The sequence below is a fragment of the Choloepus didactylus genome, chromosome 15 (assembly GCF_015220235.1).
Source record: "Choloepus didactylus isolate mChoDid1 chromosome 15, mChoDid1.pri, whole genome shotgun sequence".
Lineage (NCBI taxonomy): Eukaryota > Metazoa > Chordata > Mammalia > Pilosa > Megalonychidae > Choloepus > Choloepus didactylus.
The window spans coordinates 40944472-40972343 of NC_051321.1; the positions used below are offsets into that span (position 1 = coordinate 40944472).

At 42.1% G+C, this 27872-nt stretch overlaps 2 protein-coding genes across 2 annotated transcripts in view; both read right to left on the reverse strand.

Annotated features, from left to right (window-relative positions):
* Window positions 1–823: 823 nt before the first annotated feature.
* On the reverse strand, window positions 824–5415 carry PPP1R3C (protein phosphatase 1 regulatory subunit 3C). Its single transcript, XM_037804618.1, has 2 exons — window positions 5240–5415; window positions 824–3281 (listed from the first exon to the last, which is right to left on the reverse strand). Exons 1-2 carry the CDS (start codon window positions 5251–5253, stop codon window positions 2342–2344), a joined length of 954 nt encoding a protein of 317 aa, XP_037660546.1. The 5' UTR covers window positions 5254–5415; the 3' UTR covers window positions 824–2341.
* Window positions 5416–5690: 275 nt separating this feature from the next.
* LOC119509882 (immediate early response 3-interacting protein 1-like) overlaps window positions 5691–27872 on the reverse strand; it is a 38007-nt gene continuing 15825 nt past the window's right edge. Inside the window, exon 2 of the mRNA XM_037803889.1 lies at window positions 5691–5782. Within this exon, the coding sequence (XP_037659817.1) occupies window positions 5691–5782 (92 nt within the window). The remainder of the gene's footprint in view (window positions 5783–27872) is intronic.

Below are 27872 nucleotides of genomic sequence, written 5' to 3' on the forward strand. Positions count from 1 at the left end.
AATGGATGATTCCATTCTGTAGTGAAGGCCCAGGAACACACTGCTCTCTGATCTGGTCCTCCTTCAGTTGTTCACATGCAGCTGAGGGACACACTATTGGGTCAGATTGGCACAGGTAACCAGCAAGAGCTGATTAGAGTCATGCCTACCTGGAATGATGCCCTATTTAAGAAGGGGGACCACTACGGAAGAGGATCTCTCCATGGGAGACTTCAAGGCGGTGGTGCATAAAGCAGAGGAAAACTAAGCAAAAAGTCACCAACCAGCCTAGAAGTCCTTGTGCAACCTGACCTAACCTGTTACGGGACCTTGGACAAATCACTTCCCCTCTGAATCTTAGATTCTTTTATGAAACTAGGTATTTGAGCCCTGTGGCTTCAAAGTTCCCTTTTGGTCCAAAATTTGATGCTTCTCCACCCTTCTGTGCAGTTTCAAGATTCGCGCCTTCAGGAAGCTAGAGCTCAAGAGGTATAAGCCACCCCAGCCTTTCCCATGCCATCTCCTCATCCCATTTTAAAGCTGAGAATGGCCCTCCACGATAAACCCCACCCCAGCAGAATGTGTATGATGAGCAAGAAAGGCCGATGAAGACAGGGAGAGAGCCACAGTGGCTCAAGCCGCTGCCTCTGGCCCCCAGCCCCAATGGTTGTGGGTAGGATGAGTGTTCACTAATGAGACTGGCACCATGTGAGGACCCTCATGTGGATCCAGTTCCTGGTCTGAACTAACCCCGCTCAGTTGTTCCTAAACAAACCAGAGACCCTCAGTTGATGATTTCTTAGTTGACTAACTGTGGCTTTGAAAAAGAAAACATACTCAAGTCTTATACCAAACACATTTATTCTTAAAATGAAAAGTTCATAAAGGATAGCTATAGGAGAGTGAACTATTTACAGTAGGAAACTTGTGAATGCTAGCCAAACCTCAAATACTATCACAGTAGGGTTATTCCTGTAGGACTTTACAGCATGGCAGATCTCACATGTTAAACATTAACTGCATTCTCTGAACATCTGTCAATGGAAGTACTCAATTATAGAAGCACAGATTCCTATCCTTAAGGATAGGTGGCTCTTACAGAATGGATTTATGCACACCCAAAACAAATGTATTATAACACATCCAAAACAATTCATATCAATTAAAAAAAGGAACATTTTTACTTCAAAGGAAATTAGGTAGAAAGAATAAAAAAACAAGCAAGACAAAAATAGGCATGAGAGAATGTTCCTTCTATGTGCAAGGTACTGGATTCTAGCATAGAGAATCCTAGTGTCAGCCCTCACTTCAAATATCTCATCAAAAAAGCATGGCAGAAAAATGAGTCACCTTCAATATGAAGGATGAAAATGTGTACACTGACAATATTCCCAAAGATAAAACAGTACTGCAGGAGGAATGCCAGTCTACAGAGTGGGCCTTCTTATAAGACCAAAAACTTTTGAGTTAGATGACCATTCAGATATTGGGGCTAAGCAACTGCAGTGTTCTGATTTAATCAAGGCATTTGCAAAGAGCTATCTTTACATGACATGAAGTCTTTCTAAGTTGTTAGCCATTGATGATGGCATGGTTTCTGGTTAGGCAGCATTCTAAATGAGAACCAGAGCATGAAGCCTTGACCACAAACAGGGTCATTTATAACATTAGGACTACAAAGCCAGATTTGCTTAAACTTTCCTCAAATCATGGTTTTGGATAAATCATGTTTGATCAGAAAGGCTCCACTTGTGATCTTGATTCTCCAGTTATAATTTGCCTTTCTCCACCACCACCCCATATCCTAAAGTTTGTTTTTTTCTCCACAAGAAGACATACAATGGGTCTTTTTTCTCCTCTACAAATTATTTCCCCAAGAAAGAACTGTGAAATCAACTTAAAAACACAAAATAACCTTTCATTTTCTCACCAACAATTAAGTATCAGACGTCCTGCTCCCACTGACTTGAACTGCAGAGCACTTTGTATATACTTTTCAGACATTCCTCAGACCATTAATACAGCTTTCCATCTCCATCAACCGTCCTACCTCAATCTTTCCTTGCCCATCATGAAAGCTAGTAAACTGAGACAGAAGGGGAATAGGACACTGAAAAAGTATTGCTTTTATAAAAATAGGTCTCAGGCTGTTATTCAATCCTCCAAAGCAAAGTTGAGCAGCGTCATCCCTATAGACCCGAACACTAAATTCTCAAGCGGCTATCTTCTTGATAGCCACATCTCAAAAGCTCAAACCTAAACCTACTGACAGAAAATAGCAGAAATTTCCTAATATTGAGCATTACAGACCTAAAATTACATAGTGACTATGATAGGTCAAGAGCAGTCAGTAGTTGCTAGTTCATCGATAAGAAGCCAAGTTCTCCATTCTCCCCCAGCTTTGCCATTCTGGGAAGAGCCCACTAGCCAGCCTCGGACTGCCAAAGATTGTTGACTCCAATTCAGTTTTGGGAGACACTTGGTGGAATGCACAGTCCTGGGATGCCATCTGTGTCTGCACCCCATCAGGTTTCCATTGCACATGGACAATTCTATAATTCTGCCCCTCGTTGTTGTCCCAGAAGACCTGCCCATTAGCGTGGTAAGAAATGCAGAACTCGATTTTCTCCTCAGTTGGAACAACAGGGGGTAAATCAATGGCAAATGAGAAGGTGTCACTATCTGAGCCACCATACACATTTTTCATGTAGACACAGTCCATGTCACTGTGGCTTTTCCAAGTATCAAAAGTGATACGGATCTGAACCTTCTTCTCAAAGCTCAGGTTTTTTACTTTCACAGTCCCAGTCACTGTTCGCTCTTGCAAAGAACAGTTCTCCAGACAGACAAAGTTCTTCTGAAAGTGACTCCGGAAACTTAAGTAGTCAGTTGAAGGCTGAGGGAAATCTAAAATCAAGTTTTTCTCCTCATGGAGTTTTAAGCCAGAGGAGATATCATTAAGGTCCAAGAGATCAAACTGGAGATCCCATGCTGGTTCTTCTGGGAGGTCAGAGAAGACATGGATGGCAGTGAGAGAGAGGCCCTTGGAGTCGGCAAACACAACCCGCTTCTTGGATTGGTTGTGTGAGTGCTTCCAGTCGTTCTGTGATTTGGCCTCCTGTTTTATATTGAGGCATGGTTTCAGAGGCTTTAATTTGTTCACAAAATGTCTTCGTTGAAAGTTATCATAAGGGCCCAGGAAGCTCTTGAGAGGTGGTGAATGAGCCAAGCAGAGCCTCATGGCCACGTCTACTGGCACAACTGAACTTGTCAAAGGCCGTGGATCTAAAACCTGGATCATTCTGAAATGCAATAGGAAGGAGGATTATCACCTGGCTCTGGATGATCCTCCCCTGGACCCAAATACATATATACCATTTTTGTAATGACTGAATTATAGCTGGCACAGTAATAATCAGGGAGGTGCTATCACATGTAGAGAACAGTTTTAGGTTATCAAATTTGCATTCTTTATTTAGCTCTACTCCAGGCTGACTACAGGGCGATGGGTTAATTGCTTAAAACACTCAGAGTCTCAGTTTCCCCATCTGAGAAATGAAGGGGTTGGATTTGATAATCTCCAGTGGTTCTCAAACCTGGCTTGGTCACAAGACCTAGGGAGTTGGTTTTTCTTTTTATTTATTTTTCATGTGAATTCCTGGACCATAGAGTCACTGAACGTCTAGGGATGAGGCCCAGGAAGTGGATATTTGCTTAAAGCTTCCCAGGTGATTCTGATGATAAAACAGGTTCAGGGAACCAGTGGTTCCAGACCCTCTGCTCCCTGTAGCTGCCTACAGGGAGCTGTTGAGCTGATCATGCTTCTCTGGAAGGGTAACTCACTTGAAAAGAAAATAGCAATAAAAAACTCTCATGGGACATGTCTGAACATGAGAAGGCTGGAAAGAGTGAAGTAGGAGGATTATCTTTGCACTTTATCATGCTCTTCTTCATTTTGCACAAATAACTGACTAAACACAAGTCAGCATTTTACACTCAAAAATTTTGCATAATCTGTATTTAATATAGAAAGAAGTCCATGACAGGTACACATTTAAGTGGAAAAGGCTGATTACCTGAAAGCAGACTTCAAATATATATACATATATATAATATATACATATGGACTTAAAAATTTTGAAAAAAAAAAAACTATAGAAAAGACACCAAAAAGTTAACAGTTTTCTCTGGGTGATAAGTAATCTATTCTTGTACTTCTTTTGTATTTTCTAATGTTTTGGCAATGGACATTATTTTTATAACTGGAAAGACATAAAGCTATCTAAAAATTTAAACATAGCCATACTTGGCAATATTAAACAAAGAGTGTTTATCGAGATTTTTTCTGGCCTTTAGCCATGATTACATTATTGCCAAGCTTGTGAAATTAGGAATTTTTCCTCTCCCCTAGCCTTAGAGATAAGGGATGTGCTCATACTGTACATGATATTTTTCAGTCTGGCTTTAGTAATTCTGTTCACAGCAGTTCTAAGCACGTAGACAAGTGGTCTTTATCGCAAAATGGACAATAAAAAACATTCAAAGACTTTATTGCTCTGGGAGACCTACAAATTTAGAACAAACAAATGAAAGCTAACTGTATTTATGGATCTAATAATAGTTAACTGGCAGATATTTTAGAGAACTCTTATGCTAAGTTATGTCTGGAGAAGCTATTTCAAGTAGATTTTTTTTCCTTTTTTTTTGCATTTATAGAAAAACAGTTTTAGTGTTGGCATTTTAAATCCTGGACAAGAGTTAAATATAATAGCTTGCTCAAACTCTGAGACTTGCTTTGCTATGACAAACCCTGATAAGAGGAGTGCAGGAGGACGAATGAATGCAAATATAGTTCTGTAATTTTTTTCCCCAATCTAAACTACCTAACCAGCAATTCAATACTACCAGCTGTTCCACAGATTAAGCTGCACGAATCCTAGGTACGTTTGTGCAGGACCAAGAGATAACAACTCAGAATCAATGAGAATTATAGTTGACATATCTTAAGACAGTTTCTGGTTTAGGATGCTGATTACCAAGTCAACTCTGCCTAAGAAACATAGCGCCTGAAGAGGACTGAGAAGCCAAAACTCCAAACCTCCTAGGCTTCCCAGGTGCCAGATTCAACTCAGCCGTCAGTCAACTTGCCTTCCCCAGGAGGTCTCCATTTACAGCGATGACAGGACGAAAACGCAGCCCTATTTTACTGCAGCTGCGCTTTCCCCGCTACCCCAGGGCTGAGAGTTTGCAGTGAACCTACCTGGTGCAACTCATTAGGCAGAGAGGCCGCGGCGGACGGTGAGAGCCTGCACGCCCGCTGCCTGCGCCAGTTCGCACCCACACTTACGGATGACACACCTAGGCGGTCGCTCGAGCAATCTGCTGGTCTGGGCGCCTAAGAGGCCGCTTATCTGCCCCGGACCACGTGAACCAATCCCTTGGACCAATAGTCAGGCTCCGGGCCTAACTGCGCGACCAACCAGCGCCCAGTTGGGGCACGAGCCCCTCGCCTGGGGAACCCGGTCGCCTCTGGCAGCTGGAGCGCAGCGCGAGCTGGGAGGCCTCAGGCGCGGGACGGGCGAGGGCGGGGTCCGGACTCCTGGGCCAGCTGGACTGACTCTTGTAACGCGAACCCGCGACGGGACGAGGGGGCGTGGAGGCGGCTCGGAACGCACGTAGCTAACGCTAGCCAGGAGACAAAGTAACAAACCTCAGCCAGGCGGGGAGCCAGCGCCTCCGACCTGCCTTTTGCGTCTTGAGGGGTCGGTTGCTTGAAATGTTTTTGGTCTCTGCACAGTTGAATCTGAGCGCAGAAAGGTGTGGCTCGGTCCACAAGTATATGTTATTTAACGCGTTTACATTGTTCATTGTCTGAGGTTATCCTCCCGTCTTCTCCCTCACGTTAGCCTGAGTAATCAGAAGTTGGCTGCATAATTTTTTGGTTGGGGTGAATCTGCAAAGGCTGCCAGGAATTACCAGCTTCCCTAACAAATGTTGTTATGAAAACGTGAGCGTCCCATAAAACAATGAGGTGACATTTAATTAAAAGGCGCTTTGCATTTCGATTTATTCTTCAGTTTTCTCTCTAGAAGACAAAAATTAAAGCTAGAAGTGAAGTGGCCTCTCTCGCCACTGAGCCAGGAGTTAACCCAAATCCCTTAACTCAGTTCTGACGTTTTTTGGGCATGATGTGGAAAGCAAAATATTAAAATATCACACTGTAAATTTCAGGACTCTTCCGAGACAGTTACTTTCGCTGAGGTTTAGTTGTTTTGTTTAGTTTGAGGAATATTTAGGCCAGTAGTTACCCCCATAAAATTAAATTTCCAAGTTAAGTAAAAACTATTTTTATGAAACCCACATCCTAGTTCTGCTGTATTAACTTATATATCCAGTAGTCAATTAAAATTGTAATGTTAAAAAAAAAACCTGTCTTTTAAATAACTCAAACAGTGGGATTGTCAATAAGGAGTTGTTAGGGTGAAGAGAAACAGTTCTTGCCGAATATCACTGGTAAAGGTACTTGATGCTTGGGCTTTATTTTTGAAATGAAACATCCCACTCAGCCCAAATAAAACTAGCTCAAAAGGCACACGTAGTCTTTGAGTTTGACATATAATAGCTATGTGAATGTAGTTTCAATTTCCTCACTTGTAAAACGGTGATAAGTAAAGTTGTTCTGAGCATTGAGTAAGATTGTGCAGATAAGAAAACACATAGTAGTGTTCAATCCACGTTAGTTCTGAAGTCGTTGCCAGATCACTAAGTATTATTTCTTGCTCCATTACCACAGGAGGCTGGATGCCCGAGCTAAGATCTATAATAGCTAACGCTTCTTGAGCCTTCATTATGTGTCAAACAGTGTTCTAAGTTTTTTAAATAATGTGTGTCATCTCTTCAATTCTTACTTTAACTATACATTTTGTTTACTATTATTAATCCCATTTTAGAGATAAGGAAACTGAGGCATTCAGCGGTCAAGAACCTGTCCAGAATCTCAGAGGTAGAGATAGGATTATTAATGATGCCAAAACCATAATCACTGTATTATATTTTCTTCTTTTAATATCCATAAACAATTAGAATAATAGTGGTGGAAGATGCCTAAGGAATCACTGACTTCAAACTCCTTACTTTTCAGATAAGGAATCTAACACCAAGAGAAGATGCTTGCCAGGGGCTGGTTAGGTCAGAGCCAAAACTAGAACCCTGGGCAGAGCTTTTTCCTCTACCCACAATCATATGTTGGGCTAAAGAGTGAATGCTAACAGTTAAAGTTATGGAGAAACATAAAGTATCAAGAATTTATTATAACCCCATTTTGGAGGAAAGTTTATATGCATAGAAAATGGAATATGCTTCACCAAAAAATAACAGTGCTTGTCTTTGGATGGTGAGGTTATGCGTAATTAAAAGTTTCTTTGCCATTTTGCTTCTCTGTATTTTTTGTATTGTTGTACAATCGACTTGGACTACTTCTGTAATTTTAAAAGGGTATTAAAACTTTCAGATTCAATTAAAATGAATAGCCTACTACTAGGTGCCAAGAACTGTGTTGGAGGCTTTCACATACCTTATACTTTTGCTCCCACAGCCCTTTTGAGGGTAGTAATTTCCACTCATGCTGCTTTCTCTCCTGCCCCCTGGTGTTGACTGATGCCATAGGAGCCACTCACCCAACCATCTCCTTCAAATAGAAGATGCAGGAAAACAACCCTGGCCCCTAAGAGTAGTTGACGCTCAACAGACCTCTCAACTGGATGGTCCAGACCCCTCTCTATAGCTCCTTCCTGGCTTTTACTGCCTGTTTCAGTTTCCTAGAGCTGCCGTTATGCAAAGTACCAAAATGGATTGGCTTTTATAAAGGGGTTTATTTGGTTACAAATTTATAGTCCTAAGGCCATGAAAGTGTCCAAACTAAGGCATCAACAAGAGGATACCATCTCTGAAGAATGGCCAATGGCCTCCAGGACACCTCAGTTAGCTGAGAAGGCACATGGCTGACATTTGCTGGTCCTTTGCTCCTGGGCTGATTGCTTTCAGTTTCTGATTCCAGTGGCTTTCTCTCTAAGCATCCAAGGGTCCACTCAGCTTCTCCACGACAAACTTTGGGCTTCATCTCTTAACTTAGCATCTCCAAACGTTCTTCTGTTCGCATTTCCAAGCATCTCTAACAAGCATCTGGGTCTGTGTCAGCTCTTAGCTTCTCTCTTAAATACTCCAGTGAACGAATTGAGACCCACCCTGAATGGGTGGGGTCCACACCTCCATGGAAAGAATTCAGTCAGAGGTTCCACCCTAATCAACAGACTAATCAGTCTGCTCCCAGAAGATAGCATTAAAGAATATGGCTTTTCGGGGGACATAATATAACCAAATCAGCACACTGCCCTTGATTCTGGAATGAGAACTGTCACCGAATAAGTTTTCTTAGTTGGGAGTTGCACCAGTGAAGACCTGATAGGTTAGGAATTGTGAGGAATTTTATTATTATTTGTGAGATTCTCCAACTGTGGTTTGGCAACATTTAAACATTGCATTGTCCTACCCATCCTTTTTTTTGTTGGTTTGCTTTGTTTTGCTTTAATCAGTTTTATTGAGATATATTCACACACCACACAATCATCCATAGTGTACAATCAGTTGTTTATACTACCATCATATAGTTATACATTCATCGCCACAATCAATTCTCGAACATTTTCACTACTCCAAAAAAATAAATAAATAAAATAAAAATAAAAATAAAAGTAAAAAAGAACACCTAAAACATCCCACCCACCCCCATCCCACCCTATTTTTCACTTAATTTTTGCCCCCATTTTTCTACTCATCTGTCCATACACTAGATAAGGGAAGCATGAGCCACAAGGTTTTCACAATCACACAGTCACATCATGTAAGCTACATACTTATACAATTGGCTTCAAGAATCAAGGCTACTGGGTTGCAATTCAGCAGTTTCAGGTATTCCCTGCTAGCTATTCCAATACACTAAAAACTAAAAAGGGATATCTATATAATACATAAGAATAACCTCCAGAATGACCTTTCAACTCCATTTGAAATCTCTTAGCCACTGAAACTTTATTTTCTTTCATTTCTCTTTCCCCTTTTGGTCAAGAAGACTTTCTCAATCCCATGAAGGCGGGTCCAGGCTCATCCCTGGGAGTCATGTCCCATGTTGCCAGGGAGATTTACACTCCTCGGGAGTCATGTCTCACATAGCAGGGGAAGGCAGTGAGTTTACCTGCAGAGTTGGCTGAGAGAGAGAGGCCACATCTGAGCAACAAAACAGATTCTCTGGGGGTGACTCTTAGGAACAATTATAAGTAGGATTAGCCTCTCTTTTTCAATAATAAGCTTCATAAGGGCAAGTCCCAAATCCAGGGCTCAGCCTTCTAAATTGGTAGTACCCAATGCTTGTGAGAATATCATTAATTCCCCAGGTGGAGAAGTTTGATTTAAGATGTCCTACCCATCTTAACAAATCTATGAACAGGGACTTATTGAACTGTGCAGTGTTTCCAGGGCTGTGTGTATGTGTGTGTGTGTGTGTGTGTGAGGAGTGGCAGGTTACAAGGACTCATGCACCATAACCTTTTGACCTTGAGGATGTTACCATCTTTATTATAAAAACAAAACAAAACAAATGTAAACTCATGAAACACCCAGGGAACATTTTAAGGAGCTACTTATCAAGGGACTGATGGTTGTATGGCTTACACAAGTAGGTCTCTTACCCCATCCACTCAACACATTACCAGAGATAGTCCCCTGTGGGGATGGGGGTGGGGGGGACACCCTGGGAGATTCCCAGAATTGTCAACTCATTTTCTGCACCCTTGCCCTTTTTTCAGTGCCCATTCAAGAATTTAACCTTAAAGAGTTTAACCTGAGAAATTAACCTTAAAGTTATTTGTATAAAACCGTCAGTACTTTAACCATGTTATGACTTGGGACAAACCCACAATGTAGAGTCAGTGAAGTTAAGAACTGCTCATTTTGATTTAAAGGGGTGGGAATTTTACTTTTGCCAACAGAGAGGTGCCAGTTTACATTTTTCAGTGAATGGTAAGCTCTCTACTACACCAGTTCCTTCTTCCTTCTTTAGCCACACTGAATGGGAACACCAATATTAGGAGAGGAGTGTACTTGTTCTAGTTGGCTAATTTCATTATGATTTTATTATTTGTTAATATTACAAATATTAACAAATATTAATTCATTTAATCTTTATAACAATCCTATAAGATAGCAACCATGATTGTCATCCCCATTTCACAGATAAAGAAACAGGTCTGGCAAGTTTAAGTAACTTGTCCAAGAACATATAGTTGGTAAGTGGCAGAACCAGGTTTCAAACCCCGGCATCTAAATCTAGAGTCCATGCCCCAAGTGTGTGAATTTCTGGGAAAAAAACAAGCACCACACTAGACTAAAATGAAGCTCTGAAGGAAGCCAGAGGGATTCAGAAAGGAGAGGGCTCCCCATGGAATCTCTGTGGGTGCTTCAAGGAGGAAGTGGAACTTGGGAAGGCCAGGAAAATGGGAAGAATTTAAATATGGTGGGGTATCATCTTTAGGGCATTTAGATAAAATTCCAACTGTGTGGCTCAAACAATAAGGGAACAGTTGAGATCACCATTGAAATGGTGCCAGCCATTGTCCTCAAGGAGCATTTTCCCAGAGGGCAAGAGAACAGAGAAGTGTTGCTGAAGTAAACTATGCTACTAGTCATTCAGTTTACACTGAAGGGATTTTTCAAGTGTAGTTTTCACTACCTCTAATTTTTGAGTTTTTACCTTATTCCCTACTTTTAAAACATCACTGTAAGAGCACCAAACAGTCTGAACAGGTGCAAAGACGTGATTCTCGTGACCAACTGTAAAACATTAAGGAAAGTGGAGGGAGAAGGAGAGGGAAGAGAGGACAAAAAGATGTCCCCCTAGCCCTGCTAATAATCTTTTGGGAGGAAGGACATAAACCTCCAAAGACAAGGAACGATACCAGGCAGGCTGAGTGACAAATGAGCCATGTGAATGTTACACCCATTGCTGCACTTGCTATAGGACTTGAGAGACGGGAGAGGCTCCTGGGGGCCAGGGTGGCCAGAGAGCAGCAGGATGTCTTGGGTGACTGTAAGGAGAACAATTTGGCTAGAGATGAGGATTCTAGCTAGGGTGTATTAAGGGAAAGATCAAATAAGAGAGAATCTTAAATATTTTATTTTAAAATCCCCAGCCTATCTGGAACAAAATTAGAGATCTGAGTGCTGTAAGTGAAGTGAAACAATCTGATTATAAGGGAGGAAACATCCTCTCATATTGTCAGCTACTTCTCCAAGTTGTTGCAATTTCTCCATATTCATTGAAGGTGTTCTAGTTTGCTAATGCTGCAGAATGCAAAACACCAGAGATGGACAGGCTTTTATAAAACGGGGATTTATTTCGCTACACAGTTACAGTCTTAAGGCCACAAAGCGTCCAAGGTAACACCTTAGCAATTGGGTACCTTCACCGGAGGATGGCCAATGACGTCCGGAAAACCTCTGCTAGCTAGGAAGGCAGCTGGCGTCTGCTCCAAAGCTCCGGCCTCAAAACGGCTTTCTCCCAGGAGGTTCCTCTCTAACAAGCTTGCTCCTCTTCAAAACATCACTCCCAGCTGCACTCCGTGAGTTCCCTCCCCCCGAGTCAGCTCATTTATATAGCTCCACCGATCAAGGCCCACCCCGAATGGGTGGGGCCAGGCCTCCATGGGAACATCTCATCAGAATCATTTCCCACAGCTGGGTGGGGCACACTCCAAGCAAATCCAACCAACACCAAAACTTCTGCCCCACAAAACTACAAAGATAATGGCATCTGGGGGACACAATACATTCAAACCGGCACATTCCACCCCCTGGACCCCAAAATGACATCATCTTTCCAAATACAAAATACATTCATTCCATCACAATATCAAAAAAACTTACAGCATTTCAGTAACAATAGTTAAGCACAAAATCCCATCAAAATCAATTTAGGTGTGGTCTGTCCCAAGGCACAATCTTTCCTTAGCTGTGGATCCGTGAACTTAGAACAAGTCATGTGCTCCCAGTATACAAAGGAGAGACATTCATAGGATAAACATTTCCATTGCCATAAGGAGAAACAGTAAGGAAAACAGGGTTAACAGGAGCAAAACAGTTCCTAAAACCCGCAGGACAAAGTCCATTAGATTTCAAAGTCTGAGAGTCATTTACAGAACAATGCTGCATCCTTGGGGCTTAAGAGAGCGGGAGCCTAACCCTTCCCAAGGGCCTTTTTGGCAGCTGTTTCCTCTCCAAATGCTTGGGTGAGTGCTCCAACATATCCACACATTGGGGAGACCACCTTCTCGGCCCCACCCTCCTCAAACATCGGGGCAGCTCCCGGATTCCCTTCCATCTCCGGGGCACACACTCAACCCCTTCAGAACAGTGTGGTGGCAGCCAGGCTCTCCCCAATTCCCTGGGAATGTGCTCCGCCCTCTTTGGGACCTCAGATGGCAAAATTCTTCCAGAGCATCGAGGCGGAAAGCCCACCCTCGACCTCCAGGGCAAACTCACCCTTTCCATGCATGTGGGCTGCTCTGCTCTCCCAGCCTGAGACCTCTTGACTCCAGACCTCAACCTCCATGGCTCTGTCTTTGAAGAAATTTTTCCTTTAATTTTTTCCTTGTCTGTCTCCTCCAGTCCAGACCGGCAATGACTCTGTCTATAAAGATCTCGCAAAAATTCTATTGGCTTCGCATGAAGCACACAGGGGTCAAAGCCATTAGACAATAGGACTTTCCACAAATCCTTTCTGCTTAACTCCTTTTCCAATCTTGGCTTGTACTGAAATGGCGGCTGGGTTCCGTGTTTGGTTACATCCTCATGTTGGGCTATAGCTTCAGGGATTCCAACCCCTGGAAGCTCGTAATTTTCCAAGCCATCAGCTTCTGGTTTCTTTGAACCCAAAAGTTCAGTTCTAAGTTTATCTCTCTGTGCTCCCATTTTACTATAAGCTGCAAGGAGAAGCCAGGATACATCCTCCACACGTAGTCTGGAGATCTCCTCAGCTAAATATTCCAGGTTGTTGCTTCCAAATTCTTCCTTCCATCTGACACCAGGACTCAATTTTGCCAAATTCTGTGCCACTTTAAAACAAGGGTCACCTTTCTTCCAGTTTACAACAACACATTCATCATTTCTGCTCAAGTCCTCATCCAAAGTATCTTTAGACTCCATATTTCCATGAACAGTCTCTTTAAAGCAGTTTTGGCCTTTTCTATCAAGCTCCTCACAATTCTTCCAGAATCTCCCCATTATCCATTTAAAAAGCCATTCCAACATGTTTGGTATTTGCAAACTCAGCAGCAAAAGCACCCCACTTCTCTGGTACCAAAATCTGTTCTAGTTTGCTAAAGCTGCAGAATGCAAAACACCAGAGATGGATTGGCTTTTATAAAGCGGGGGTTTATTTCACTACACAGTTACAGTCTTAAGGCCACAAAGCGTCCAAGGTAACACCTTAGCAATTGGGTACCTTCACCGGAGGATGGCCAATGACGTCCGGAAAACCTCTGCTAGCTAGGAAGGCAGCTGGCGTCTGCTCCAAAGCTCCAGCCTCAAAACGGCTTTCTCCCAGGACATTCCTCTCTAGCAAGCTTGCTCCTCTTCAAAACATCACTCCCAGCTGCACTCCGTGAGTTCCCTCCCCCCGAGTCAGCTCATTTATATAGCTCCACCGATCAAGGCCCACCCTGAATGGGCGGGGCCATGCCTCCATGGGAACATCTCATCAGAATCATTTCCCACAGCTGGGTGGGGCACACTCCAAGCAAATCCAACCAACACCAAAACTTCTGCCCCACAAAACTACAAAGATAATGGCATTTGGGGGACACAATACATTCAAACTGGCACAGAAGGGTTAGGGCAAAGAAAGGGCAAATTAGAGAGGGTCTATGAAGAAATCATTAAAACACTACTAAAGGGCATTTTTAAAGCTCTAATATGAATATATAGAAGAACACTCTATTCTGATAAAAATTCTCTACTCCTGAAAAAAAATGGGAGAGGAGATGGATTGTGCAGGGTCAGGGATGGAAACTAGCCAAAACATTCTGAAATTCATAGTTACACAATCATTATCAAAGATCAAGTCTATTGCATTACAGTTCAACTTCAGGTATTTCCTTCCAGCTATTCTAAAACATTACACACTAAAAAAAAAAAAAAAAAAAAAAAAAACACCACAAATCTATGTAATGAGTTAGTAGTCACAGTCATTTGTTAAATCTAAATTTCTCAGTTACACCTCCTCCCTCTCATTTGTTCTTTCTCTCAATCTTCAGGGATATCTGGGCAATGACCATTTTAACTCCCTCATACTGGAAAGGAGTGTTGACCTTATGGAGTAGAGGCATGAAATTGGTTGATGTTCTTGGAGAGACTGGTACCTCTGGGTTTCAGGGCTTATCTGGCATAGAATCAACCTGGAGGCCTTAAGTTTCTGAAAAAAATAAACTTACTAAGAAAAACTTTTATAAAGACTTAGAGCCCAGTGCACTCTCTAAGGTTTTCAGGAATACTGTTGGTTGGGCTTGGCATATGGTGGTAGTTTGCAATATCTGGCTAAAGCTTGCATAAGAGTAACCTCCAGAATGACCTCTCGACTCTATTTGAAGTCTCTCAGCCGCTGAAAACTTAATTTTGTTTCATTTCTTTTCCTCCTTTTGGTCCAGAAGGCATTTTCAATCCCATGATGCCAGGGCCAGGCTCACCCTTGGAGTCATGTCTCACATAGTGAGGAGCATAGTGAGTTTATTTGCAGAGTTGGCTTAGAGAGAGAGGCCATATCTGAGCAACAGAAGAGGCTCTCTGGAGGTGTCTCTTAGCATAATTGCATGCAGGCCTAGCTTTGCCATTGCAGAACCAGGTCTCATAAAGGCAAGCTTAAAGATTGAGGGTTTGGCTTAAGCAATTGTGAGTCCCTAACACCCGAGAGAATATCAGGCATTCCCCAGGTGGGGATGTTTAATAGTTCCACATTGCAAATACTTTTTTATCTTCTGCCCAAAATACTCTGGAATGTATCTGGGTATTACATTAACCTGTACAGAATAATAGGATCTCATTCCCTATTCTAGGTTCCATGTATTTTGGTTGTTTAAATAAAGTGAGCAGACAGGTTAAATTAGATGGTGTGCTACAGAAAATTTAAATTTTGGACCAAATAAATATCTCTTAATTTGGTCTCATAAGAAGTTGAAGTTTTAAAATACAAACAGTAAGAGATGATAACTTAATATATAATAGAAGTTTGCATTTCAAATAAGGGGAGAGGGAGACTGGGTTATCCAATAAATGGGCAGCTGGCTAGCCATTTTGGAGGAAAAAAATGGAAGGACATATGCAAGAAACTATTTTCAGTTCATGCCTTGTGGAAGGGGTGTAAAGCCCTTTGACACAGCCACATGCCCAAATAATACTCCAAGAGGGAATTCTGCAGGGGTCCTGCTGTCCCTGTTCACCTGCTCTGAACGCTATAATTTTTGTGACTTGACGGGTTCTCTTTTAAACTCAGGACTTCAAGGAAGAGAGAAAAAGTGTTGAAGCAATGACTAAATCCACTTAGTAACAGAACTGATACAATGTAGTCTATACGCTTAACAGTTACTCTTCCCTGCCTCCAGTTCCTCCTCTCTAAGAAGCTGGAGAAAGCCCTTCATTGGTGTGGCAGATTAGGATTGTCTGTGCTGGCTGGGTCTGGATGCTTATGTGTGCTCTCGTTGCTATGCATGGACTGAGATGCACACCTCTAATTTCAGTCCCATATTTTACTAAACCTTGGTGTTCTGAATCTTTATGCCTTTGCACTCTGATGCTTGCCTTGCAAACCCGAGAGTCTATGAGATGAAGCAGCTCTCTGTCAACCAGGCCACTGCTACTCTCCAGGCTCACTTTGTCTAGAAACTAGCATTGTTCTGCTCTGTAATCTGGTTTCTGGACTCACCTATGAACTGTGACTATTGGAGGGGTTTTAAAACACCTTTAAGGAGTCTAAACTGAAAACAGGTCTCCCCTTTTAAGGCACCACACTTCCTTCCTTATATGACGAAATTATTTTCCTCCTCTGCCCATCCACTCTCACTCACACATCACCCCACCCCGAACAACTGTGGCCATTAACTGCCAGTAACTACATGAACACTCTTAAACAATCAGTGGGTCAAGAAGAAATCACAAGAGAAATCAGGAAATATCCTGAGACAAATGAAAATGGAAACATAACATTTCAAAACTTATGGGACACAGCAAAGGCAATGCTAAGGGGAAATTTATCGCCCTAAATGCTTATCTTGAAAAGAATAAAGAGCTCAAATCAGAGACCTAACCTCACCCCTGGAGGCCAATAAAAAGAAAGGCAAATTAAACCCAAAGTGAGCAAAGTGTGCATCAAAGGACTTCATCAATAAAGTAAAAAGACAACCTACACAATTGTAGAAAATATTTGAAAAACATATGTCTGATAAGGGTTAATATCCAGAATGTTTAAAGAACTTCCACAATTCAACAACAGAAGACACATGACACAATTTAAAAATGGGAAAAGACTTGAATAGACATTTCTCCAAAGAAGATAAATAAATAGCTAATAAGCACACGAAAAGATGCTCAAAAGTCATTAGCTATTAGGGAAATGCAAATCAAAACCACAAAGAGATACCATTTCATACCTACTATAATGGCTACTATTTAAAAAATGGAAAATAGCAAGTGTTGGAGAGAATGTGGAGGAACAGGAACACTCATACATTGGTGGTGGGAATGTAAAATGGTGCAGCCATTGTGGAAAACAGTTTGGTGATTCCCTGGCAAGTTAAGTATAGAATTACTATATGACCCGGAAATCCCACTTCTCAGTATTTACCCAAAAGTATTGATAGTGGTTATTCAAACAGGTATTTGCACACTGATATTCATAGCAGCATTATTCACAATTGCCAAAAGGTGGAAGCAATTCAAGTGTCCATAAACCAATGAATAAAGAAACAAAATGTGGTATATGCCTACAATGGAATGTTATTCGGCCTTAAAAAGGAATGAAGCTCTGATGCATGCTGTGGCATGGATGAACCTTTAAGACATCATGTTGAGTGAAATCAGCCAGACAAAAAAAGAAAACAAACACTATATTATCTCATTTATATAAAAAAGCGGAATATTCATATTCATAAAGTCAGAAACTAGAATACAGCTTACCAGGGGCCCAGCTGGGGAGTGGGATGGGTAGTTAATGTTTAATTGTATGGAATTTCTGTTTGGGGTGATGGAAAAGTGTTGGTAATGGGTAGTGGGGGTGGAGGCACAACTTTGTGAATGTAATTAATACCACCAAATTGTATATTTGAAAAGGGATTAAAAGGGCAATTTTAGGTTATATGTAAGTTACCACACACACATCCATAGAACTATACAACACAAAGAGTGAACCTTAATGTAAACAGTGGGCTAAATTTAATAGCATAATTACAATAATATTGTTTCATGAACTGTAACAGAGTTATCACACTAATGCAAAATGTTAATAATAGGGGAAACTGTGTGTGGGGGGGTGTTTGAGAACTCTGCTTTCTGCATGATGTCTCTGTAAACCTACAACTGCTCTAATAGAAAAAAGAAAAAGAAAAAGGACAAACTATATCTGGCAATAAGTCCTTTTCCATGTTTCATGACATAGTTACTGGCTATAACATTGTTAGAATATAACGCTTCTTTTAAATCATATGCTATTAGTTGAAAAAGAACATAGGACTATTACCTGAAACAGGACAAAAAATGACTAAATATCATTTTTTCTGTCTTGCCTTTATCCTACCTACCCCCAAATCCAAAGTCTTGATGCTATTTATGCAATTAGTCTTCCTGATGGTTGATATTGGAAGAGATTATTATTGATCACAGGGGCCACACTTGAGCAATACCATTTATTTATGATTAGCCCTTTCAACTTTACAAATTCCTTCACATCCTTTAGTTCCTCTAATCCTCATTAAAACTCTGTGAAGCCACTGTTATTATTACATCTCACAGATGGGGAAACTGAGGTTGGATGATTGTAGTAGCGTTCACCACTGCTAAGTGATGGAGTCCGGCTTCAATTCCAGGACCTAGCCTCATTTGTGAACACCTTGTCGAGAAATAAACTGGCACATTCACAGAAGATAAGCTAGGATCTGATCATGAGCACTCCCTTGGACACTTCTGTTTTCCTCACGCCCATATTTAACCAACCTCCACGTCCTACCTGCTTTTACCTTCTCACTATTTCTCAAAATCCATGCATCCTTTCCACTCCCTTGCCAACTCGCCATCGCTCACTTGGTTTGTTGCAATAGTCTTCTACCTGGTTTTTCTACCCCAATATTGTGCAACTCAAATGCATCTTTTTTTATAACCACCAAGGCGTCTAAAATGTAGCTCTGACCACAAGTTCCTACAAAAGTATCAAAAATAAACAAATGAAACAAACTGCTGACATTCATAGCCCTTTGTAATCCTTGCCTGCCTCTCTAAATTCATCTCCATTTGTCATTCCCTAACCAAACCTGTGTTCAGACACTGTCTCCTTTTCCTGAGTTGCCTTCCCTCTGTTCACCTTTGCTTGATGAATGTCTATTCCTCTTTTGAGGCTCAGGCAAGATGTCATCTCCCCAAGATGCCTTCCGTGCCCTCCCTCCCAGCTGCGCCAGGGGCCTTCTTCAGTGTTCCCAAAGACCCTAGGATTATCTTCATCATTTCACCTACCATCTCCTTTTATAAAAATCTCTTTTGTATTTGGCTCCTCCACTAGACAGTGAGCTCCTTGAGGGCAAGGACAATGTCATATTCATCTTTGTATACCCAGCACTTAACACAATACCCAGCACAAACAATCCATGCCTATTGGGTAAACTGGATGCATTAATTAATTAAAATAGCTGCTGGTTTCAGTGTCCTGCACAGATTATAGAGAAAATAAGAGGATGACCTCAAAACAATGTGAATTCAGTGAATCAGGAGGTAGCAAGAACAATTGTCAAAAGATGCTTAGAGAAACATCTAAACAAGAGTGTTAAAAATCCTAAATGAAGAAAGTGTACTATTAAGTTGGCAGTTGGGGCAAGTTATTTCAAAAGGACCACAGAGCAGTGCCAACCAAAATATCTAATGCCCCAGACTTAGAAGCCTCAGCAAAAGTACAAGTTGTCCTGGGACATGGTAGATTTGTTCTCAGATCACAAGTCAGATACTAAAACCAGGACTGATGTACTCTTGGGTTTTTTAAAGCAAAACATCATCAGGAATTCTTTTAATATATATAAAACCATTTGTCATCCTTTGCTACTTCAGGCTTTTGTCCAACTTCCTCTTTTCTTCTTGGGCCTCCAAATGTCTCCTTCCTCATCTGTCTTCCAATATCGCCTTCCTTCTTGTCCCTTAATGTACTGTTTGTGCAAAATCACCATTGACTTTAAAACCTTCTGGAAAATTCTGCTGGCTAATGTGCACCTCTAATTGTGGAAAGTACACAGGTCACTTAAGTCCCTCCCTTAATATGCTGTTCACTCTGTCTGGAAGTCCTTCACCTGTCTAAACCCTATCCATCCTTCAAAGTCTGGCTCAAATGTCCAATGTGAAAACTTTCCTCAACCTCAGAGACAGAGATTGATTGCCCTATTGCATCCTCTGTACTCCAGACATGAAGTTGATTAGACAGCAAGAATAGCTTTTGTAACACTGTGTGATATTTATTCACTTATATAAGTGTCTCCTGTGTTAGACTATGAATTCCTATGGACAGGTACCAAATTACCTATATCTGTATCCCTTGTATTTATCAATGCCTAGAACATTGTAGACACTCAAAAAATAGTTGTTGAAGTAGTCTGTAGTCTTCTTTGCCCATTAAGGTGTGACATTCACACCTAGAGTTAGCAAAACTTAACCCTAATCAAAGTTAAGTGAAATTCAAGGGGGAATTTGAAGACTAAACAATGTGGATATCAAGTCTTCAATTATTCAAGAAATATTTATTGGGCTTCTATCATGGAGTCCACTGTGCTTGGAGCTGGGGATGCTGTGAGGAAAAAGACCAACAGCATCCCATGCTCTTAATATAATAGACTATTATTAAGCAAATAATTATAAAATTATTTATTATGCAATTGCCATGTGAATATCAAAAATAATCAGAGGGTGCTCTGACATTGTGTGATAAAGGGACATGACCTAAACTGGGGTAAATGATACTCATGCTAAGACTAGAAGGAAAAGGAGGCTTAGTAGGTAAAGGGGTGGGCTTGGGGAGGCAGAAGGAAATTGCATATTTGAGGTACAAGGTGCCTTAGATTATAAAAGGTTCGACTTTCCAGTTGCCTCTCCAGATGTCCCTGCCACACTTTCCCAACTTACTCTGTGCCTTGGGAAGCTGACCTGTATGGACCTCACCAGTGGTTAGATTTGGCTAATGAGAAGCACTGGCAGGAGAGAAGAGGGTAGGAGAAGAATGATGTGGAAGAATTTATTCCCCCCAGCTTCCATCCTGACTGTGGTTGGCTTCACCCTTCTCCTGACAGCCATGGCTTCCATCAGGTGGCACTCTCCACCTCTCCATGCAGAGTCCATCAGTTCAGTAATGGCTCCCTACCTTGTCCTTCAGACCCAAGATTGGCTACTGCTTCTGGGGTTATTTATTCCTAGGGGACTGCAATACCCCTTGTTAGTTTCCTCAAATCCTGCCCACACTTTTATAAATAGCCTCTCTATTAAACACTCCACAAATTATCCATTGGGATTTTGCTGTCTTCCTAATAGAATCTTGACTGATAGCAAGGGCAAATGAGAAGCTACATAATGCAGAGCTTTTTAAATTATGATAAGGGTTTCAGATTCTGCCCTGAGTGCCATGGGATTAAGCAAATGAGATAAGTGATCAGGTTTGCACTTTAATAAATCATTCCAGCAGCTGCTATGTAGAGAAGAGTTGGGAAGAGGTGCAAGAGTAGCAGCAGGGAGTCCAGTTAGGAGGCAACTGCAGTCACAAGGATGATAAATGATGGGCCATAATGGATTGATTTGAGATTGGCTGCAGAGATTATGACACAGAACTAGGGGGGAAAGGGGGCAATGAAAATCCAGCAAGACCTTGAACATAGAACACATGGGTGCATGGCCTCATTGACTAGAGACTAGACTCCAGACTCCTCATTCTGGCTTCCAAGTCCTCTCCACTCTGATCAGTGAACACCACTTTTCCCCTCATGCATCATGTATAGTCCACCTGAAGTGATCTTAACCAATTGCATCACACCTTGCTCCTGGCGTATTCTTTCTGAAACATTCTTTTTCTTACCCAAATTCCACCCATCTTCCAAGGCCCAACTTAAAAGATAATAATCACAGCTAACAATTTCTGGGAATTTGCTATTTGCCAGGCACTGTGTTTCCAACATTAGCTCATTTAATCACCTACCAGTAAAATAGGTGCTCCCATTAACCCAATTTTACAGGAATCTGAGGCTCAGAGAAATGAAGTGTCCATAGTCACACCATGTTGGACTTGAGCCCAGGCCAGGATGACTTCAAAATTGTATATGACACCAATCTAAGAAGGCTTCTCAAGTCATAATATTTTATTGATGTCTTACTAAATGGCAGGCATAGTGATAAGCACTCCATTGAATTGTTTTATGTAATCCTCATACCCTATGAGATAAGAACCAATTTAGAGGATGAAACTAGAGAAAGAAACTTGCTCAAAGGCAACCGGCTCCACAAAGTTTTGCCAGATTCCCCATATTCTTGAAAATGATTTCTCCCTCCTCTGAAATCTTGAGGCACTTAGCAATGCATGTCTCATAGTATCACCATTGCTTTATATTATTGCTGTTTAGCCTGTATTATCTTTTTTATCATAATCTATAAGGGCAACTTGGGCTTAATTCAGTTCACCACCAGTTCCCCCAAAGCACCTGCAATTAGTTCCCCCCAGCTAGTCCCTGACAGTTCCTTGCTCTGAGTAAGCACTTTCAAAACATTTAACAAATGAACACAGGAATGCCTACAGCAGTGCCATCAAGGAACTCAGCCAGTGATGGGGAGTGACAGAGTGTCCTTTTGCATTTGCTCAGGCCACACCACCCAGCCCTCCAGCTAGGACAGAGCCAGTTATCTCTGTCACCAGACTTTCTTAATCAGTGCAAATTAAACATGGGAACTATGTACACTGCAAAGCAGAAAAGGGAATTAGATTTCTATTTATTATAACTAGCTCATTAGGTAGTAAAAAATAATCATAGTGGTATAGAATCGTGGGTTTGAGAAGTCATTGCGCCTAATTCTGCTCTTTACTGCTCTGTAACCGTAAGTCCATTGATGACAACTTCTTTGTGGTGAAGATTCCTTATCTATAAATTAAAAGTAGTAAGAACTAACTGCATGGGGCTGTTGTGAGGTAATACAAGTGAGGCATCTATAGCAGGGTGGCCAGGTAGTAGATGGTAGTTATAATTAGATGTGAAAGTAGTATATTCTGCTCACCACATTTTGAGAAAGTCTTGCCAAACAGGAAATCTAGACAAGGACTAGAGGGTTTTGCCACGTGTTGTCAGAGGAGCTGGAGGAGTTTGGCCTGTGGCAACTCTGGGAATGCAGAAATGCAGAGATACATAAATTCATACATGGAAGAGAGAGCAGACTTCTCTGTGGCTCTGAAGCTGAAATAGGACAAACAGGTGAAGTTACTAAGACATAAATTATGATTCAGTGTAAAAGAAACCTTTCTAACAACTGGACTGTCCAACAATGGATGGGAAAACTAGTGAGAGTTTGCTCATTGGGCATGCTCAGGCAGAGGCTGGAAGATGCATTACAGATGCCGAAGGCAGCATGCTTTATGTGGGAGGCTGGCCTCAATGGCAAAGCAGTTTCATTCCAAGGCAAAGTTTCTGTTATTCTGTTGTTTGGAAACACAAATATACACTGGAAAGTTGGATAATGAAAGATCCAAGTATATCATGCACTAGATTATTATTCGGGGGTGGTGCAAATTAATCTATCAGTTGCAGTGGTTTGGTTCCACCCACATCTGTGTTGGCTCCTATCCCTAAATACCTACAGAGATGATTCAGTGGCTTTCTTCTTAACATCTGTCCAAACAATAAACTCATAGTTTCCTAAAGTTGGATGGGACCTGCAAGGTCTTCTAATCCAACTTTTAATCAAATACCTTTGGCCAGAAGAGCAATTGCGGTCGCAGTTGACTCGTCTGGGGGGGGGAGGTGGCGGCCGGTTACCAAATCCTAGGCTCTCAGGACTGCTTGGAGGATACCGGCGGCAGGGGCTCTTTCCCGGAGGCGAGGGCGAGGCGGGGGACTGCGCCCGGTCCCCGGCGTGGTGGCGTGCAAAATATGGAGGGCGGCGAGAAAGGAACAGGCGGGACACGGTTCTTTTAGGGTGAAGAAGCCAAGAGAGAGAGTTTATTAGGGGAGAGTACAAGCTTATATCGGGCGTTTAGAGGGCGGGGTATCTGTAGAGGTTAAAGGCTTGGATTGGTTCTGAGAGGGCGCGGAGGTTGATTGAAAAGGGGCGAGAGTTGCTCCGGTAACGGTGTCTGGATGCGCACTGGTGGTGATGGGAGTTGCACTGGCAACGGGGAGTGTCCGGGCAAGATAAGGGGGTGGGGAAAAGGCGGTTCCCTCCGGCAAGCCTCCCCTAACAGTGGTATTTTGGGTGAGGAAAAGGGGCCTGCCTCCGGCCTCACTTTCCCAGGCCCGGGGGGCTGTGGAGGGCGCTGTCGCCCATGCCCACCACCCTCCCCAGGGGCTGATCAGGTCCCCCAGCCCAGGCCCGCCAAGTTGAAGCACGTAATCAGTGTCCCACAAGCAATCTCACACTTCTTAGTTGACTAGCAGTGTACAAAGAAAAATGATTCTGCACAGTGGGAATAAACACATAAGGTAATTCCTGTGAACACCCCAACTTCAAGCACTTCCACACCAAGTGCTAATCCCTAGGTTTAATCCATTCATTCATATAATATTTATTGAACCCCTTCTCTTGACAGGACTGAGTGCCAGGGATACCTGCATATTCAAAATGAGATATGCTCAGATCCTGCCCTTTAGAATCTTGCAGAGATGAGAAATGTGTGTAAATTAGTAAAATAAAAAATAGAAAGTAGGGGTGCCATAAGAGATCCAACCAGAGTGATCTGAGAGTCTTGAGGAAGAACAGCTGCCTTCCCACCTGGATGACAGGAAAAGCCTTCCTGAAGGGTAAGAACCAGGCAGTGGAGGAGTAGGACTGGGCAGAGATGGGAAAGAAGGATATAGCAGACTGAAGAACCAGAGGGAGTGAAAGCACAAAGGTGAAGAAATGTAGGGTGTTTGCATTAAATAGTTCAGCTAAAATAAGAAGGAGAGTGGGGATGGGGGTAGGTGGTGAAACCACATCACCAAGGATCCTTGAATACTGCATTAAGGAGTTTGAACATCCTACTGTGGACAAGAGCATGCATTTGAAGGCCATGAGCAAGGGTCACTAAGCACTTATGTATATTAACTCATTTAATCCTTCAACAGTGAGCAAGTATTACCGTTAATCCCATTTTACAGATGAAGTCCACTCTTATCACATGTCAAGGGTTTATAATGGCAAACACACTGAAAAACATACCAAATATTTAAAGTTCTATTAAGCCAAATCCCAAATTAAGCAGCAGAACTATTTTATAGAAAACAGTTTATTGACCATCTGTTTGAGATCTAAATTAGGTGACAGATAATGGCATACATAATTCAACTAACAATGGGGTTAGTGTTTGTGAAAAGGAGGCCATGGTCCTTGAGTGGCTCTCCTGAGGAAGTCTCACTTCCACAGAAGCCAGTGTCGGGTTCAAGGCCGGCCAGGTCAGACGACTGAGTCAGTGTCACACTCCAGTGGCCTCTCACTCCCCACCATGGAAGCATGATGTACCAAAGCTTTGTTTTGAATCAGTTCTAAGGACAAGATTAGTCATTAATGGTTTTCACATTTTGTAAGAGACTCAGGCTAATGGTCGTATTTTACTTTCTGATTTCCTGCAGATTGCCTTGCTGTGTATAATAGAAACGTAGTATTTTATTGGTGATAGAATCATGTCCCCCAGAAGAGGCTTGTTCAGGTCCCAATCTCTGGCCCTGTGGGTGTGCACCCATTTGTAAATAGCAACTTTCAAGATGTTCTTAGTTAAGGTGTGTCCAAACTGAATGAGGATGGGCCTTAATCCAGTATGCTGAAGGCCTTATAAGCAAAGGAAATTGGACACAGAGAGAAACTTCGGGAGCAGCCAGAAGTCAATGGAACCTGGAGAGAAAGGGAAAGACATCACCCAGAAAAACATGTTCTGAATCTTAATCCATTTCTGTGGGTGCAAATCCATTCTAAATAACACCTTTTGTAGATGTTATTTTAGTTAAGGTGAGGCCAGCTGAAACAGTATGCATCTTAATCCAGATTGCTGGAGTCCTTTAAAAACAGAAGAAATTCAGTAATAGTGAAAGAAAGCCATATGGAAAAGCAGAAGCTAGAAGTCAACAGAGTTCAGAAGAAAAAGGAGAAGATACCTCCATGTGCATTGCCATGTGTCAGAAAAGCCAGCAACCCTAAAGACTACTGGCCTGGGGAATAAGCAAGCCTTCTAGCCTTTGAAACCATGAGCCAATAAGTTCCTATTGTCAAGGCACCCATTATATGGTATTTGTCTTTGTAGCTGAGATATGAATACATATATTAACCTGTGGGAAACTGAGTCTTCCATATTGCCTGAGGCATGTCTAGGGTGGTGGCTTGGAACACTAAGCCGCAGGCCTGAGTGCAGGCCCGCCCTGTAAAGATATGTGTCTTGTGACTATGATGACAACGTTTACTATTGTCCTAAACCTAGATTTTTCCTTCTGATATGCAACAGGATGTAAACATAGGTATCTGGTGGGCTCTCCCGAGCCTGAGGACATTTAGCATACACTCCCTGATCTTCTGAAATAAATAACTGGAGCAAAGGTGCATTATTGTCCACTTAGCACGAGATGCAGTGGGCCCCCTGCTCCCTTAATTCTTAACTTTGTGTCTGTGTCTCATTCCTGCGCCGCCCTGTCAGCAACATTAACCAATTTTTCATATATCCCATTTTGTGAATTATCTCAGGGAATTTTAAATGGTCTCCTGGGCCATTGAGAATTTACTTTCAGACTGTCTTATGCCACAGTCCATAGGTGTGTGCTCATTAGTTCAAATTTCTATAACACAGGTTTCTGGTGGAGCTTAAATGGAAATTGAAAATGTGAGCTGCTTTCCCTGCAGTATCTGCTTGCAGCAACTGAATTAAATGGGGATTCTGGGGAGGCTCCCAGGAAATGAAGTCCAATAGTATCAACAACTGGAATTTGGGAACATGCAGGCATGGGCAGTGGTAGTGAGTGTGAGGGACCCACAAGGGCCAAATCAGAAGAGAGGCAAGGGATTGTGAGGGCCCCTGGAGAAAAGCCACCATGAGAAAAGAAAGAGTATGACTTTATGACCTGGACTTGGCAATAGGACCTGAAGGGAGAAGGGAGAAATGGTTTCAGATACAACATGGTGGCTATTACTTGAACTCACCCCTGCTTAGCACTTTATCCTGGAGGAAGTATTTACCCTTAATAGAGCTGTGACACCAGCCTACCTGCTATGGGACCCTTCTCATAGAACCTAATCATGAGGAGAAGTCATTTCTCCATCCATCTTGAAGGGAAATAATGAGCATCCAGAGCCAGAGGGCAGTGGTGGCAAGGTGCTATTGCTGATCTCCAAAGAAGAGTGATTAGAGCTTAGAGCAGGGCACCAGCTGGGGTACCTGACAGCAGGAATCAGGCAGCCCAGGCAGCAGCACTGAGTCAATGCAGGAAAAACAGGGACATGGGCCATAGCCCAAGTATGAGTGACAGTGACAACACAGGCATGTCCAATGAGTCACCTCAGGATGCCATGACACACCCTTGTAACTCCCCTACCTTTTAGAAAGGAGAAGGAGTCACAAAAGTGGTGAGAAGTATGGTAGGTTGAATTATATACCCCATTAAAAACGTATTCTTAATCTCAGTCCCATTCCTATGGGTGTGAAGCCACTGTAAATAGAACCTTTTAAAGATTTACTTTTAGTTAAGGTGTGGCCAACTGAATCAAGATGGGTCTGAATCCTATTACTGGAGGCCTTGTAAAGAGAAAACCACGGCGAGGACCCGGAAGCAGGAAGTCAGCAGTCGTCAGAACCTGGAAGAGATTCCTATGGGTGGTAAAGGCAGGAATTCAAGCCAAGGATCCCTAAGGATCACTGGCAGCCAGCACAAGAATGTTATAGACTTTGGAGAGAAAGCATCACCTTGCTGATACTCAATTTTGGACTTCTCCTAGCCCCAAAACTGTGAGCTGCTAAATTCCTCTTGCTTAAACCAACCTGTTGGGTGATATTTGTCATAGCAGCCTGGAAACTAAGGGAAGAAACAAAAGCGCTTGCCCTTACTTGTACCCACAAGCACAAAAGCAGGTAACCTTACATGTACATTTGAGTTGTATACTTTGTAGCAATATTTTAACAATAATAATTGAGTGTAAATCAGCTGTTGTCCAATAAAAAAATTAAGAATTTTTTATTATAAATTCTTAAAAAAAATTCTCATAGTAAATGCATGGAAAAAATTAGTAGTCACCTTTTCTCCAATATTGCCCATTCTTCACACACACACACACACACACACACACACACACACACAACCATCCCCCTCAGCTAATCAATGTTAACAACTTGTATATATCCTTCTACC